The sequence below is a fragment of the Nothoprocta perdicaria genome, unplaced genomic scaffold (assembly GCF_003342845.1).
Source record: "Nothoprocta perdicaria isolate Ctin4 unplaced genomic scaffold, notPer1 scaffold_210, whole genome shotgun sequence".
Classification (NCBI taxonomy): domain Eukaryota; kingdom Metazoa; phylum Chordata; class Aves; order Tinamiformes; family Tinamidae; genus Nothoprocta; species Nothoprocta perdicaria.
Window position 1 is genome coordinate 1052254 of NW_020455317.1, and position 11604 is coordinate 1063857.

The window sequence follows — 11604 nt, forward strand, 5'->3', positions numbered from 1 at the left end:
TTGCAAACTGAGACACTGCCAAGCTGTTACAGGAAAAGACTCTTTAGGAAACATCTTCTTAAGCCCAAATCTGAGGTCAGCCACTGTGGAAGGAGTGATGCACAAACAGAGCGGGGAGACCTGGTGAAAGGACAGCCTAGGCCAAGCTGCAGCACTCAAACAGCCGTCCCCGAGCATCTTTGAAGGAAATGCTTTAGCACCTGAAAACTGGGATGCCTTTTTGAACCTCTTTACCCTCTGAGCCTCTCAAGAGAGCAGAGCAAAATATCCTTATGGATCACAGCTGGTGCTCCATACCCACACCTCCGTTTCCAGCCACGGTGACCTGGAGCCTTCCTTGATGGCAGCATGGAGAGCTGGAAAACCTCACGCTCACCCACTCACGGCCAGTGCTCCTTTAAGAGGCCATGCAGGCTTGGTACTGCCTGATGTTGGCTCTGGCTGGAAGCATCATCTCAATGCACAGGAGAGAATAAGCTGCTCGACCCATACCTGCGTTCAGCTCATAAGCCTGCAGCCCCAGCAGTCAAACAACTTTTGTAAACACCAACATTTTTAGAAGCAGGAAATGGTCCAAGGTCTATATTTAGGTGGCATCTAGCTGGAGAAAAGATCTGAGATGTATTCGATCTCGCTTTTGCGTCACTGAGGCCCAAAGAGCAAGTTCCACAAAACCAGAACGAAATTCTATCTAGGGACAAATATCTGTGAACTTGATTTTTCTTTCCTTTCCCCTCATATTTGAGTAATACAAAGCAAGAAATAGTATACAATACTAGCTGTCCTAAAATTTATAATTCTAAAGTAGACTTGTACTAGATGTGGTATAACATATCATCTCCTGTGCCTAAGTATATCCTCTATCTCTAACTGTGTGCAAACACCTAGGTTTAAGAGCAGAGGAACATTTTTAAGATGATGTTGTAGTTTTCATTGTCCTCAGTCAAAGGCTKTAAATGCTTTGGGTCAGCCCTGACTTGTTACGTAACGTATGAACAGTATCTAGATCCAAGGGGAGCTGGATCTTTCAGTATCTCTATATACTTCTGCAACACAAATCATGAATAAAAAAGCTTTAGTGTAAAGATGGCCTCTTTCTGATTCATTTTATATGCCACTAGTATATATTTTACTTTGTTTGAAAGCATGCAATTAGACACGCATCTTATAAACATAAACAAACACCTCCCATCCAGCCCCCAGGCGTCTAAAAAGGAAAAAAAAAAAAAAAAGAACAGGTTTGTTTAGACAAGAGGTTGATAATCCAGTTTGAACACAGGTATCTGAGTGCTGTGACAGCTTCTTCATAATGCTAAGCTTATGGTACATTAAACTTTAAAGCAAGATAAACTCCTGCTTTCATTTTATCAAACATCTTCCCAGACAGCAAAAAGAAAGGAACAAAGCAGTGTTTTCAGCTACAGCCAAGCATGGGAGACCCAAGTCAGTGTATGTTGAGATGAAAATGAATGATGCTTTGCACAATTATGCTACTACATTTTTTGCTAGAGAACATCTCTGGGTTTTGTAATTGTTAAATCTCATATTTCTGCCTCAAGAACAGTATTTGTTTTTATTGCACACCAGAAAGAAAGCGAGATTCACAGAGTTTAAGTGAATAGAGACAGCAGCCTTGAACTGCGGAAGAGAGCGAGTTCTCTCCTGAGAACAAACACTCTGATAATTCATTTGACCAGCAGAAACAACACATGAGGGGGAAAGCAATGACAAGATATTTTCCAAGAATGTGCAGTGCTGTGCCACTGGTTATTCCTGGAATTCATACACTAAACCAGATTATGCCTTTTCGTGGTTGAAGCAGTTGCTTATTCATTATCTGTCGTAATAGTAATGGTAAAGCAACATCCATCTAAGAATCCCCAACATGACACTGGCAGAAGAGACCTTTTTTTTTTTTTTTTTTTGACCTACTGACAGCAAGTAGAGAGGACAACCAAGTCTTTCTTAGATCTGGAGAAAAACAAAGTTCAGCTGAAGCACATTAGTTAAATTAACAGTTTACAAAAAAAAAAAGCAACTTCAGATGTGCTCTTCATGCTTTAAATGCAAGGAGACCATGTACCTAAATGCTCCTCTGTTCTCTTTAATCCTCCCCACTAAATTATCTGACTTAAAAGGTATTGCCTCTCCCTACAGGTAGCTGACTTAAAGCCATGAGAGTTGCTCGTGAAGGACAAAAACATTAAGGGATTATAGCCACCGAATCTTCCCCGACTTAAAATTGACACAAACTGCAAATACACACCTCATATAACATTGATGACAACACACGAGATATGAGAGGTGTGCTATTACAGGATTTGTTATAAGGGGGGGGGGGGAAGGGGAACTTCATTGTACCATGAACAACAGCCTAAAGAGTGACCAAATCATTCAAGTTTCTTCTTAAAACCCGTAACTTCTTAAGAACTTTTTTTTTTAATGCAGCTACAACTTTGCCTTTCTTCCCCTTCCCAATCAACCCTCACTTCTCTCCCTGTGCCRTATGACCTCACCTTACCCAGAAATGCCAAGAGATTGGTCTTATCACAACTTTGCGAGATACCACCTGTCAGCTGAACTGGGATAAATCACAGCTGCCCGCGCAATGCGCACACGGGCAGCTCCCAAGGCTTAGCCGATGGGCAATAGCTCAAGGAGGGTCATTTAAATCACAGACTACCCCCATCCACAAAGACCCTGCAGAGGAAATAGGCCAACTAACGTGACCGTTGTCACCACCGTGTTACTATCCTAGTGTGCGTTACACCTACTGACTCTTCTTGCTGCTTGCTTTGTGTTTGGACTGGGMGCTCCAGGTTGTAAAACGAACGGCTGATTCTCTGTACTCACCCAGGCTGACACAATAGGACCCTGATCTGGATCAATCCCACGCCGCCACCATACCTAAATTTTAAACAGCAAATATTCATACCCCTCTTTCCTCGCAACTATCTTTGTGAGAAGACGCAACGCTCTGGCAGAAATAAAGCTTGAGAAGAGTTCAAAAGTTATTAAAAATGAGAAAAGGGCTTATCACAGTAGCATTCAAAAACCTTGAGCAGTTATTGCTTTATTATTACTTCTGCCATACCTAATGCTTGTATTTTCTAACTCCTAGAAGAGGCACACAGTGGGGTAGGCAACACGATTGCAACAAAACATATTCTCTTGGAGACCTGCATTTCTATTAGCAGCCTTTCATGTACTGTTTAAATAACTCCTTGCACCCACAGTTTCAGCCATGAATGGAGCAGGTTGTCTGCATATGCACGTTGGGTTTTGTTCATCTGTTTAAACAAGGAGCTCTGCTATAAAAACCTTATAAAAAATAATAAAGCAACAAGCACACTTTTTGTAGCAATGTGCTTCAAGCCATTAACCCTACAGATTTACTCTCRGCATTATATTGAAGTAAATTAATTTGAATAGCTTAATCTGGTAGGCAAACCTACCAGCATCCCAGAGATGTTGTCCAGTATGTTTTACTGCAAGTTTAAGAAACACCAACAGGCTCTCGTTGGAACAGTGGCCTAGAGGCACCTCTGGCTCTAACAAGCCATCCTAAACTCAACCTGTATCTGCATATCAACATCAGCAGTTTCACTTGTAAAACTCCAACTTCCTTTACACAAAACTTGGCAAAACACTCAACTTTAGCTAGGGAATAAGAAATGCTGAATGGTTTCTCTCTGCTGCAAGGTAATTTTCCACCTCACTCCTAAGGTTCTGAGAAACTCTAACTCACACTTTTTGAAGCTTACATTGTAAGCGCTCAGTTCAGTAGATGACTATTCAGAACAAAGTCCCAGCTTAACTCAGCTTAACTTTGACTTCGTATTTCTTTTAAGATTAGGCCTGTTTATGTCAAGACTCTTTCACTTCARTGGGAGGGACATCCTTCTTCTAGTTTTACCTGGAAAAGCACGTACTAGAACATAACAGTACACTTACACAGCAGCTCCGTGTCTTCAGAGACCTGGGTACTCTTTTATTAAGCGGAAACATCAAGCTTGTCCAGCAGGCTCCCAGCTGTCAGGAGCTCACCAGCCCACTGCGGGTCTGCCTTTCCTTCCCTCTCTCTTTAAGCTTAAGAGATCCAGAGGCCAGCATGGATTTATTCACAGGTCTAATGCTGCCAGTCTTCCTCCAAGGACAGTCCGTGGGACTTCAGCCTTGGTGATAACTTCAGCCAGAGTTTTGGGCAGATCTAATTTTATAAAGAGGCTCACCAACCTACTTGACATGGCATTGCACATCCAGTATGGGCTTGATTGATTCCTGAACATTGTTAGACTCTCCCTAGACTGACAAGGAGATTGAAAGAAGTTCTAAAGAATCAAGACACAACATGCAGAAGATCCCTCTTTTACACTGCTACAATGGTTGATAAACTCATGGAACCAGCACTATTTTTTCTTATAGCTGAGCTTTGGTTTATCCTCATAGGTGCTTTTTATACCACTCTCCTCTTTCTTTCCTTGGGTACATAAACAAATAAAATAAAATGAAAGAGTGGTTGGCTTGCAGGATTTGAAGAGTTATTGAAGTAAAAACACATTCAGAAAAGCATTCCCAGTTCAGTTAATTTAAATTCCTGAAATAAATTATCTGGACAAAGACTTTTTTTTTCCCATATCAGTACCCTCAATTGCAATGCCTGCTATGGTTTACTATTAGAGCTGCTGCCATTCTGATTTGTACCCAGGAACAAGAAGAACTAGAAAACAAAACAAGAACAAGAGACGAAACACAAGCAACAGCTGAAGTGACTGTAAACTTAAGAAGAGGAACCTAGCAAGCAACAAATGCAGAGTTTGGCACAGAAGGAAGTCCAGCAAGACTCTGCAACAAGTACTTTGTTTCTTTCCACCCAACATCAATATTCCTGTAGCCTTCAGAAATTAGTAAAACGCCATCATTAATAAGTTCTTCAATTTTGAAGACAATTTTTGTTAATAGTTGATCGATCACTTCAGAGAAAAAAAATCAAGGAGAGAACTCTAAGAAGCAACATGGCTTTTTAGTAAGTRCCTATTTCAACTTCATGACTTTTTAGTATTTATTTCAACCTCTGCATCCAAACCAGCTTCCTCCCATATCCCTTTTATCTAAAAATTTTCCTGTTTCATCTTAAGAATAAAAGGACTGTACAGATGGGAGAACTTCAGCAGGCTGCACGTGTCACACACCCTATATTATCATGAATACACTTACCAACACAGTAGAACCAGAAAGACCGCTAGCAAAGCCATGATGGTAGTTGAGCTATTCATCTCTGTGGAAGCAAATGCCAGGAGGTCTCCAAGCTCCATTTTCCTCCACTACAGCTCCAGTCTTGAGTGGTTTGAGTGTGCACGCAGGGGAAAGTCTCCTCAAGAGCTGATAAAGCCTTCCTTCCAAAGCTACATGAATGACATCTGCAATGAAACAGGAACCGAGAGAGCAAAAACACATCAAGTCAAGCACAGGCTGCAAACCTTTCCTGTTCTCATCGACTGAATGCTCAGAGAAAGAACTTGAAGACTTCCTGACTGGTAGGATGTAGCATTTTTTCCCCCTCTGTTGTTGACTGTCATGYCTGTAAATATTTACATAGCCATTGCTTGAGACATCAGTGCTGTCTGATATGTTTTGAGATGCAAGTGTGGGAGACTGGGGGGAAATGTGGGAAAAAAAGAGGGGAAAAGAGCCCGACCACAGTACAGATCATAGAGGAAGAAAAGTAAAAGACCCTCAGTGCCTTGGTATACAAACAGTGGGTGGTAGGCTTTGCAATAATAAAAACAGACCGTTTCTGCAACAGAGAACTTCATTAGCAGTTAATTTCCACACTGGTTTTATTCTAAAAGAATAGGACAAAGTCAATTTTAAATTATCCCAACTAAAATGCAGGATTAGGGGAAATCTCATCTAGCGTGACTCCTAGAAAACATATATATAAAGAAAAAATAAAGGGCAATAAAACCTTGCTGTGTCACCAGGATCTGATTTGTACCCAAGTTAACATCGGTCATGACTCTTAATCCACACAAAGAGGATTGTTTGACTTTATTCTGTTCAGGAGTATTGTGTAAAATTTACTGTCTCAGTGTGGTGCCCGCTCTGGAGACAAGAAGACAGGGCTGGCCAAAGTCTTTCTAATATMATGGAGAGCATTAATATAGCCACATGGACCATTTCTGCAGGATGGCATAGTCAGGCCACAGTCCATGGTAGTCACACTCCCCCAAACAATCTGCACATGAAAACCCAAGTTTTGACTGCCCTCCAGGAACAGGCTGGCCGTAGCATACAAATCCCTGCGTTTATTCTATATTTTTCTGCCTGCCAACCTCAGTCTTGTTTTGAGCATCTGATCCAGTCCAGTTAGAASGGTCACCAAGAACACAAACCTTGGAGCACTTCTGCAGTAGAAAACCATCAACCTGTCGCATATAACATTATTAAATGCTAGTATTGGAAAATCATCCAGCATGAGCAGGATTACTTGCAAGTAAACACCCTTTCTCATTATGACAAAATTCCCAGGAATCATCCAGTATCTTGTTATTACTGAAACTAGAAACACCCACATGCCTACCACACCCTTCCCACATATTCTGTACAACCTATTTGAAAGTTAAGGAAATCGAAACTACCCTGAAAGCTTGGTTTGTGAATTATATGGTAACCTTGAGAAACAGAAATTCTGCACATCTGATTCCCATAACACACCAGATGAAGAGTGGCTTCTTCTCATGCAAGCCCCCAAGATAATAGCTTAGATTTAATGTGCAAGCCTTCTCCAATATCGCTGTATTACATTTCCTGCTCTTATCGGAAAAGTTAATAATATAGGTATCAAAAAAAAAAAAAGGAAAATCTCTAACACAATGGAGCTTAATTTTAAGAAGATTTGGCTCTCTTCTAACTGAATGACTGCTATTTTGGTTCTCCGCGCTTCACAACAGCATTAATTCCCTTCCAGCCCCTGATCCTTGCAGAATAAGTAAAAGGTGTTAACCAGCTCACCGGCTGCACAGAAAAGCGCAGCAGTTCCCAGAAAACCTTCCTTATTGCCTCAGCTATTCACATAACTATTGCTGTTCTGGGTCAGTAACAGCTCTGCCAGTTTGCTGCTGCCACCAAGCTCACCAAGAACAAGGGTGTTAAGATGCAAGACTAGATGCAAGAGACTGTGGGCACAGGCTGGTCCCGACCAGTAACTGATCCTGTGGGACTTGTAGGAGAACAATCAAGCAGCAAGCAAGTATCCCATATGCATTAAAAACTCTTCCAAAACTCTCCTCTTAACTAAACTCCTCTAAATTCAGTACATACTCAACTAGACCTTACTTAATTTCAAAATTACTTACTCTGAAGCCTACACTGGGAAGCAGGTGGGATCAGCACTTCTTAAATACGTGCATTACGAAGGGAAGGAGGCTTTTACATCCACTTCCAATTTGGAAGCAAACACATAATGAAGCCTGTTCCCAACAACAACACAATCGTTTCTTGTTGTTGATGTTGAGGTTTTCATGTTGTTTTGTTTTCTGTACCTCAGCACCTGTTTTTTGCTAAAGGGTTTTTACTTGGCATCTTCAACCACAAAGAAGGGCGGCATGCGGCATTAATTCCAAAACCCACCTGGAACATGCCTCACAACAAGCCTATGCACTTGTATTTGTCATCATAAAGTATTGCAGTTCCCCGAAGAGAAACTATCTCAGAACTATCTCAGAAACCCATATGATACTTCCCAGAGGGAGAAAAAAAAAAGCATTTGGGAAGCGGGGTGCATAGGAGCCAGGGAAGGAGACAGCAGTAAAACTAGGGTGTTGACCACTCCTACCTCCAGTGTTCCCTCTCTCTATAGATATTTCTCACTCGCATGAGAAATATCACCCTTATTAACCAGTTAATAGTATGGACATTTTCCATCCACCTCATAATTCTTTATGAATTGGCTGGTCAGGCTGCTTGCGATAAGGATATGGAAGCACTGCAAGGTGGGAATGTTTAAACGCTGAGGATCTGAAGCCTCATCACACCTCTCACTGCCCCGCACTGCTGTACCGGCAGCCTTGGAACCTGCCTGCAAAAGGCTGGTCCACAGCACAAAGTCATGCAGTCCTAAACTGCAGAAGATTGAGCTTCTCTGCACATGCTTGCAGCAGTAAATACTTAAAAGGGAAGTACATTACTGCATTKTAAGTATGAGAACTTGAAGTGTTCCTCAAATAAAAATCATCCGCACAATCTAGGTTTTTCAGGAAGCAGTCGTGCCTTAAAGCCTTGTTTGCTGCAACTCTAAAATACTTTTCACAAATACACTTCCAAAACCTCATTTCAACCTCAGCGTCAATTCAAGCAAAGCACTGAGCCTCAGTAATGCTTGACAAGACATGAAATACAGAACTTACTTGTTAATTTCTTTTATTTAATTAACTATTTCAGAACTTATCAAGAACCCTCAATCTTGTAAAGGATTTTGACCTAAGTTTTCAAAGTGTATCAAATGGAAAATAGTCTCATGAATTTCACAGAAATATAAACTAAGGACTAACTGGCTAGGCTAACCATGAACTCTTGCTAACCACCTAGCTCTCATGCTATTCTGCTTGGTATGTATGGTATCGTGTGCTTGAAGAAACTCTAGAAAGGTGTTAAGATTTCAGTTTTCATTTTATAGAGTTCTTCTCCACAGAAATTTGTAGCATGGCCTTAAGATCAAGGAAATTCTGTTGTATAGACAGTCTGGCCAGAAAATATTGGAAATAAAATGCTACAGAACAGCTTAAAGAAAAAAGAAAACATGAGATTAATCAGAGACTGGTTTATGCATAAGCTTTAACAAAGCCCATGTACAAATGTGTACAAGTATATATAGCATTAAATTTACCTTACAGAAAAAAACATTTTCAAAACCAAAATGAATCTTTAACATCTTTAAGGCAGATCAATTGAAAAGGCCAAGTGTACATTTCACCAAGAAATTTTGTATATTTAAAACAACCTTATAACAAAACGACTTGGAATAATAATGTATTAATACRGAGCGATTTACAGCTGTCTAGTATGACTTCATTATTGCTATCTATATTTATGGATTGCCCAAGCAGATTAATCAGACTCCTGCACAATAAGCTACGGCATCCTCTGCAAAGGGCAGACCACCAAGAGAACAGAGTCCTCTTGCAGGGATGCTCCCTGAATCTGAACCAAGTGGGAGCACCCAGAAGGGACACCATAGACACCTGTGCCAGGTTTTTGAACCACGTTTTAGAAAGTCATGCCAAGGAATTGTTTCTCCAAAAAGCAAACACTGTAACCRTGAGACCATGCTGGGGAAACTGCTTTCAAGGCACTTCCTACTGAGAAACAGCAAGGTAGACTTTCATACTGGAATTGTTTCTCAGGTCAGAAGTTGGTTACATTAACCTAAAGGCTTCTCAGAAAACAGGCAGTCACATTAAAATTCAAGGAAGGCTAAAATATTGTGCAAACTTGTGCTTTGCTAGCAAATTAAATCTGAGCTGACTAAAAGTTATGRTACTTCAAACTCAGTCAATATCACAGGGGCTAAAAAACCTCATTATGCTAACTAAATGTAGTGCCATTGTAGTAAGTCTCCTCTAAAGCAACAAGCTGTGAGATATCCCAGTTATTTCAAAGAATTCCACTTAGAAATAGCACAGATTTTGTGGTCAAAAGGAGTAACAGTTTCTTCSTCTTGCTGCGAAAGTTTGGTACGAGTTTCTAAAATAAAGTTACCTTTGCTAATGGTGACATTAAGATCTTCGAGCCTCTGTGAAATTCCAGAGAAAGCAGAAATAAATGTAACATCTGCTACTCATGGCCAAGCTTTTTGAAGCAAATTGACATTATTAAATAATCAGTAACTTGTTTATATTTCTATAGCTTGCCTTAGAAACAGTGATTGATTCAAGCAAGCCTATAATTTCATTGTCCTATAAACTTGACTAGAGATAAGTAAGGATTTATGTTCAAGGATCAATAGTTCCATGTTGATAATAAAAAACAAAAAATCCTGCCTAGACTAGTCTTATACGCTAACAGAGCCATATAATTTTTTGCCTTTGTAACAATAAAGTGATAAGAACAAATAGTTTATAATTCTTTGTACGAAGTTCAATTTTTAAACACCTGAAAAATATCTAGCTTTCTTGATTTGATTGAAAAGCTACTTCCAGTAGAAAACTCAAAAGTCCCAATACACCAATTCATGTTTCAGTGACAGATCACAGAACAAAAGAATGAAAATCTTAATAAAAGCACCATGTTCTATAATTTAATTTACTAAATTGCACTTAAAGACTTCACTGTCACACATTAGTTCACGGGATCAACATCAATACATAAAGCCTAATCCCTTTTTTTTTGCACTCCATAAACAGGAAGATCCAGAACACTCTTTTTCCTCTAATTAATGGAAATATTTGGGGAGTCTGGCATGCTAGCTGGAGCTACTAACATTGTCCACCTTGCCTCTCCAGCTTGTAATTCAATAATTTTATTATGATTCAATGTGATACGAAGAGATTTCTTCAGAGAAGGATTACATGCAGCCTCCCCAAAAGCAGGCTAGGGGTGTAGGAAGCAGTGAGCCTCGGTAATCAGCCTTTCACRGAGCAACACCAATGCCTCACGGATTGCCAGCTGGCAAAGTAGTAGCCCTTACGTAGTTGGAGTTGCCCCAATGGAGAGAGAGAAAACAAACAAATAAATAAATAAAAAGATAAAGTGGAGAYATCAAAGGAGCAAGTAGAAAGGACAATGGAGAGTAGGAGCTGAGTAGGAGAAGAGCTCGATGTACGGCCCCAAGGATGGCCTAGCTGGGCAGCTGCAACCAGCCATGCTATAATCTGGGGGTAATAAAAAAGAAAACATGTGAAATACTGGACAAACAAAATGCTCAGTGCTTCTCAGTAGCTCTTAATCAGACCCTTTTCCTTCACCGTGAGGCTGACCTTGAGGACAGAGGTCCATTAACCACTCCACCATAGACTGGGGGTGTGCCGGGGCAGCTGGAGATGGCGAGGTGAGGTTGGAGACAGGACTAAAGGGGAGCCCTTCTTGGGCCCTGCCCAAGAGACAGGACCAAAGGTGAGGCACCTTCTGCCAAGGTCCACAGCCCACCGAGCAGAGAAGKGCAGCAAGAGGGCTGAAGACAAGCACGCCTGCAACAGAGCTCAAAGGAACAGGCCGCCAGGCCCAAGCACTAACAGGCTTCACCAGAGGAAAGGGTGGAGGTCCCAAGTAAGACTGCTGAGGGAAATTGAGGCCTAATGATGCCCTCAAAGCCTGGACAGACTCAGTACTTAAGATTGTAAGTACTGGATACCAGGGACAACGATACTTGAAAAGTTAAGTTCACCARCACAATGCAAATACACTGTTGAAACACCTAATGATAAAATAGAGACACCAAAAAAAAWCAAGGATCTTGAACTTCTCATGAACAAAGAAGCCTTTTTCATCCCAGATCCACCAACTCTTTTTTCCAAATAGTATTTACTGCCAGAAGGAGTCCCACSAATGGGAATGGAGACACATCCCCTTGGGTAAGAGCTCTCAGGATGAATAAGATTTGGGTCT

General features: G+C 40.8%; 1 protein-coding gene across 1 annotated transcript in view; it reads right to left on the minus strand.

Moving 5' to 3' along the window:
- The window catches only part of TBXAS1 (thromboxane A synthase 1), a 221083-nt gene extending 210064 nt beyond the window's left edge, over positions 1-11019 (minus strand). The window contains exons 1-2 of the mRNA XM_026038508.1: positions 10977-11019; positions 5218-5420 (exon numbers count right to left, since the gene is read on the minus strand). Of these exons, the coding sequence (XP_025894293.1) occupies positions 5218-5315 (98 nt within the window). The 5' untranslated portion in view covers positions 5316-5420; positions 10977-11019. The remainder of the gene's footprint in view (positions 1-5217; positions 5421-10976) is intronic.
- Between the last annotated feature and the right edge of the window lie 585 nt (positions 11020-11604).